The sequence below is a fragment of the Seriola aureovittata genome, chromosome 3 (assembly GCF_021018895.1).
Source record: "Seriola aureovittata isolate HTS-2021-v1 ecotype China chromosome 3, ASM2101889v1, whole genome shotgun sequence".
NCBI lineage: Eukaryota > Metazoa > Chordata > Actinopteri > Carangiformes > Carangidae > Seriola > Seriola aureovittata.
The window spans coordinates 31,455,771-31,460,770 of NC_079366.1; the positions used below are offsets into that span (position 1 = coordinate 31,455,771).

The 5,000-nt window shown below is 46.1% G+C and overlaps 1 protein-coding gene across 3 annotated transcripts in view; it reads left to right on the forward strand.

The window, feature by feature from the left end:
• LOC130166859 (sodium/calcium exchanger 1-like) overlaps positions 1-5,000 on the forward strand; it is a 15,548-nt gene that overhangs the window by 27 nt on the left and 10,521 nt on the right. For all 3 annotated transcript variants that reach the window (XM_056372668.1, XM_056372669.1, XM_056372670.1), the window contains exons 1-2: positions 1-165; positions 1,502-3,327. The exon at positions 1-165 is cut by the window's left edge and continues 27 nt beyond it. In XM_056372668.1, coding sequence (XP_056228643.1) covers positions 1,526-3,327 — 1,802 coding nt within the window. In that variant the 5' untranslated portion in view covers positions 1-165; positions 1,502-1,525. The remainder of the gene's footprint in view (positions 166-1,501; positions 3,328-5,000) is intronic.

Genomic DNA, 5,000 nt, shown 5'->3' on the forward strand with positions numbered 1-5,000 from the left:
TTTCTGCTCCTCGTCTCCACGTTCTCTGACAGGCTGGACGTCTCCTTATCCATGTCCCTCAGTGTCTCTGCCTCCAGGACCTAAAGCTCCTCTCATGTCTTTGTGGACATTTTGATCCGTCAATGATTTTATCTTCTGTCAGACACTGAAACTGTTTGAGTGACGGTAGGTTTCTGATTTTCTACTGTCACAGAGGACACATCAGAGAGGACACATCAGAGAGGACACATCAGAGACAGAGACACTGTAACTCATTAGTTTATATAATAATACATATGGTAAAGTGATGTTATACTGGTGCATAAAATGATGTTTATTGTTTCCTTAAAGTTCATGTGAAGGTAAGAAAAAGTCGTTTTAAATGAAGCTCATATAGATTATATAAAATATAAAGTTATTCCTTTATTAATCTGCAGTTTAACAGCAGCAAAGTGACAGAACCAGAAACTTAAGACAGATGAATAATAGAACATCTTTAAATACATCAATATAACAGAAAAATAAAAGGATTTTTTAAATTACGATTTAAAGTCCAGCTGATTTTATAGCAGTCAACATGAAGGAGAACGTGAGAGATGAGCAACTGATCAATTAAACCATAAATCAATCAAACAGATAAACTGACAGATACAACTACAGTGATTCTCCCCGAACAACTGATTCAACGAATAAATGTCAATTAAAAAATATGGTGATAAAGTATCACTGCAGTTTATGTAAATTAGTGGTTGAAACTATTCATTCACTCATTGATGATCTTTTAATTGAACAATAAACGATGGAAAAACTTCCATCCAAAGAGTCGGAGGTGATGATGTGATGAGAAAGTCTGTGAAGCACAATCTCTCAAATTGACCTTTTCATACATTTGTTAGTAGTGTGAGTGTGTGTGTGTGTGTGTGTGTGTGTGCGTGCTTCGTTATAATGAAGCTAACCAAGCCATGACATATACCGTAGTAACCATGGCGATGAAGGTAGGTGCGCCTGCAGTACAGTCTACGTGTTTATTGTTGTAACCATGACAACTAAGGTCTCTCTTAGTTCAGAGGGTTGGTGGTGGTTCAGGTTGGAGGAGCAGCTGTGGTTGGACAGTCTCATCCTTCACTAAAGGAGATAAGACAGGAAGCACTGAAGCTCCTTATCATGGCCGCCACTGAGAAACTTCGGGTCAGGAAGAGAAAGAAAAACACTTCTCCTCCACAGCTGGGACAGATCATGAGACAGTGGCCTCTGGACACAAGTGTTCAATCTTATATTCTACATGTATAATGGAAGTTTTTCATGTATCACTGCTAAGAGAGAAAAGGCTTCAACAAAGGACTACCTCACCTTTGAACAGTGTCTTGGGGAAACTGTCTGTTCTCTAAAATAAAGGTGGGCTTATATTTGATATAATATGGTATCAGACTAGTCATTTCCTAAAGGAAAAAGATGTTGTGTAACAAACAATTCAAACATGATCAGAAACCAAAGGACTGAAGTCTCCCTCTGTGTCTTGCAGGTTTAAGGGAGCTCAAGCATCACCATGAGCCGAGCCAGGACCTCATCCCTGTTCACCCATCAACTGCTTTTCCTGTTGACCATCATTTCCTCTGAACTTCCATGTTCGGCAGCGGGAGGCTCTGCTGCGACCCTCCAGTCCAACAGCACGGGCAGCAACCGCACCAAATGTGGCGGGAGCACAACCTGCATAGAGGGAGTTATCCTGCCGGTGTGGAAGCCAGACAACCCGACCTTCACCGACCGCATCGCCAGAGCCACCATCTACTTTGTGGGGTTGGCGTACATGTTCCTGGGTGTCTCCATCATCGCTGACCGCTTCATGGCGTCCATCGAGGTCATCACCTCCCAAGAGAGACAGATCACCATCAAGAAACCAAATGGCGAGAAGATCACCACAACGGTGCGCATCTGGAACGAGACGGTGTCCAACCTGACACTGATGGCTCTGGGTTCCTCCGCCCCAGAAATCCTCCTGTCAGTCGTGGAGGTCTGCGGTCACAACTTTGACGCCGGTGAGCTGGGCCCCAACACCATCGTAGGAAGTGCCGCCTTCAACATGTTTGTCATCATCGGCCTTTGTGTGTCCGTCATTCCTGACGGACAGACCAGGAGAGTGAAGCACCTCCGGGTGTTCTTCGTCACTGCTACCTGGAGCGTCTTTGCGTACATCTGGCTCTACCTGATCCTGGCCGTCATCTCCCCAGGTGTTGTTGAGATATGGGAGGGGCTTCTCACGCTCTTCTTCTTCCCCATTTGTGTTGGGTTTGCTTATGTGGCCGACCGTAGGCTCCTCTTTTACAAATACATGTACAAACGATACAGAGCAGGGAAACGGAAAGGAGTGATCATCGAAACCGAGGGAGAACCAGAGCTTCCCTCAAAGGTCGACATTGAAATGGACGGCAAAATGCTCAACTCCCGCGGAGAGGAGTTCCTGGACGGAGAGACAGGTTTTGGTGTGAAGGAGCTGGACGAGGAGGAGGCCCGCAGAGAGGTGGCCAGGATCCTGAAGGAGCTGAAACAGAAACATCCAGAGAAGGAGACGGAGCAGTTGATGGAGCTTGCTAATTATCAGGTTTTAACCCAGCAACAGAAGAGTCGGGCTTTCTACCGCTGTCAGGCAACCAGGATCATGACGGGAGCAGGCAACATCCTGAAGAAGCACGCCGCTGACCAGGCCAAGAGGGCCGCCCAGCACGACATCTGCTCCGAGGTTTCACTGAACGATTTTTCCTCCAAGGTTTTCTTTGACCCTGGTACTTACCAGTGTCTGGAGAACTGTGGCAGCGTGGCACTGAACATGGTGCGTCGAGGTGGAGACCTAACGAGCACAGTCTCAGTGGATTACCGGACTGAAGACGGCACTGCTAACGCCGGCTCGGACTACAGGTTCACTGAAGGAACTATCGTCTTCAAGCCAGGCGAGACTGAAAAGGAAATCCGCATTGACATTATCGACGATGATATTTTTGAGGAAGATGAGCATTTCCTGGTTCACCTCAGCAATGTGAAGGTCATATCAGAGGGCGCCGGCTCAGACGGACACGAGGCGAACCACGTGGATGCTCTCGCAGGTTTAGGTCTCCCGTGCACGGCCACTGTCACCATCTTCGACGACGACCACGCAGGGATCTTTACGTTCGAGGAGCCGGTGGTGACCGTGAGCGAGAGCATCGGGGTGATGGAGGTGAAGGTGGTCCGCACCTCGGGGGCTCGCGGTGTTGTGGTGGTGCCGTACAAAACCATGGAGGGGACGGCTAAAGGAGGCGGTGAGGACTTTGAGGACACACATGGAGTCCTGGAGTTTGAGAATGATGAGATCTCGTAAGTACAAATATTCTTAACTTAAAGGTTCTGAGCGATGATTAAATTTTAAAAATGAAAATGAAAGTTCCCTGATTTCTCTGCAAAGTGTTAAGGTTTCTTTCTCAATATATCATCATGTGACCTGGTCGACATCTCTCTGGGTTTATGGCTGTATTTATTTCTCTCTGATGACTCGTCCACTCCTGGTTCTTGGTCTGTGACGTGACGTCTTAATGAAGATTCATAAACTGATGAAGTTAATAAACAGGTAGAATCTACATGGACGTCTTTTGAGTTCACCTGCTGTACAGTGTTAGGTTGGAAGAAAAATTAAAACAAAAGGATATTTACAAATGTTTTTGAATGAAACCACTACAGTCACAGATTGCTGTTGTGGCTAAGACAGAGATGTCCCATTAGAGGACAGGTTCCCGGGTTGGCCTTTACCAGCTCCATCAGTGTCTTTACAGGCTCCATCATTGTCATTGGTGCCGATGGGGGACCATTATGTGTAGTATAGTAGTAGTATAATAGTATGACCCATTATGAATGTGTTTGGCAAAAGTTGCTATCGCTAGCTGGCTGTATCACAGCGATGCTACGCTAATGGTTGTGGTTAGATTGTTTTTTATTGGCTCGCATGTTCACAGGGAAATTTTATGCAGTTGTGTCTGAAGGAGGTCGGAGGTGTGGCTGATGACGCATTAGCTTTGGTCTGAGATGCTGGTGCTCTAGTGCAACTACTAGTGCCCGTGATGATCGTTTACAGAACCTCTAATACTTTTGAGTCTGTCTCTGAAAGACAGCAGCAGGAAAACTGGTGAAAATTAGTGAGTTCACCGGGGTATGAATGCCAGTTGTTCCCTTTTCCCTTGCAGACAAAAGCCTGATGTTAGCAGGTTTTTTAACCAGTGGAAAAGGAGCTAGAGGTTTTTATGATGCAGTCCAGAGAGAAGTATGTTGAACTTTACTGTGTCTGACTTCACATACTTGCATTAGTGCAGTGTAGTGCGCTGTGTCTCACGTCAAAGGGATCTGATGCTTGATGCGTTATTTCATATAATAAGCAACAGGTTGTTTGATACTGAACAGGAGTTTATTAAAAGACAATGGGTTCTATTCCTGGTGCTGCAGCAGCTCCGCCTCCATACGGTCATGTGACTGCCAGCTTCAGGTTTACATGCCTCACATAGCTCCTTACAGACTCTTTCCATGTCCGCGGGCAGCAGGAATGTAACGCAACACATTTATTTCCAGAGCATAAACATGGCCGCTGGCTGCGAGGGAGGAAGACAGCGCCTTGAAATGGAAAAGGTGCCACGCTCGTTCTGTGATTCAGTTTATTAATGAGGATGCTGCCCTACATTCACTCACAATGAGCTGTAGGAGAGCCTTATATAGAGCGGTGGAGTTATCAGCCGAACACCTGGAGCTGATACGATGTTACTGATGTTAACATCTCCGTCTCCTCCACATGTGCTCTGACTTTACTTTACTGGACCAGTGTGTCGGGTTTAAGGGATCTATTGGCATGTAGTATGATATTCACGATTATGTCTTTATTAGTGTAAAATCACCTGTAACTACGAATCGCTGTGTTTTTATTCCTCCGCCCGGCGACAGTCGGAGCAGCAAACAACTGAAGGCTGCTCTGTGGATTTATTCTGACTGAGCTCTTCACTCCAGACATT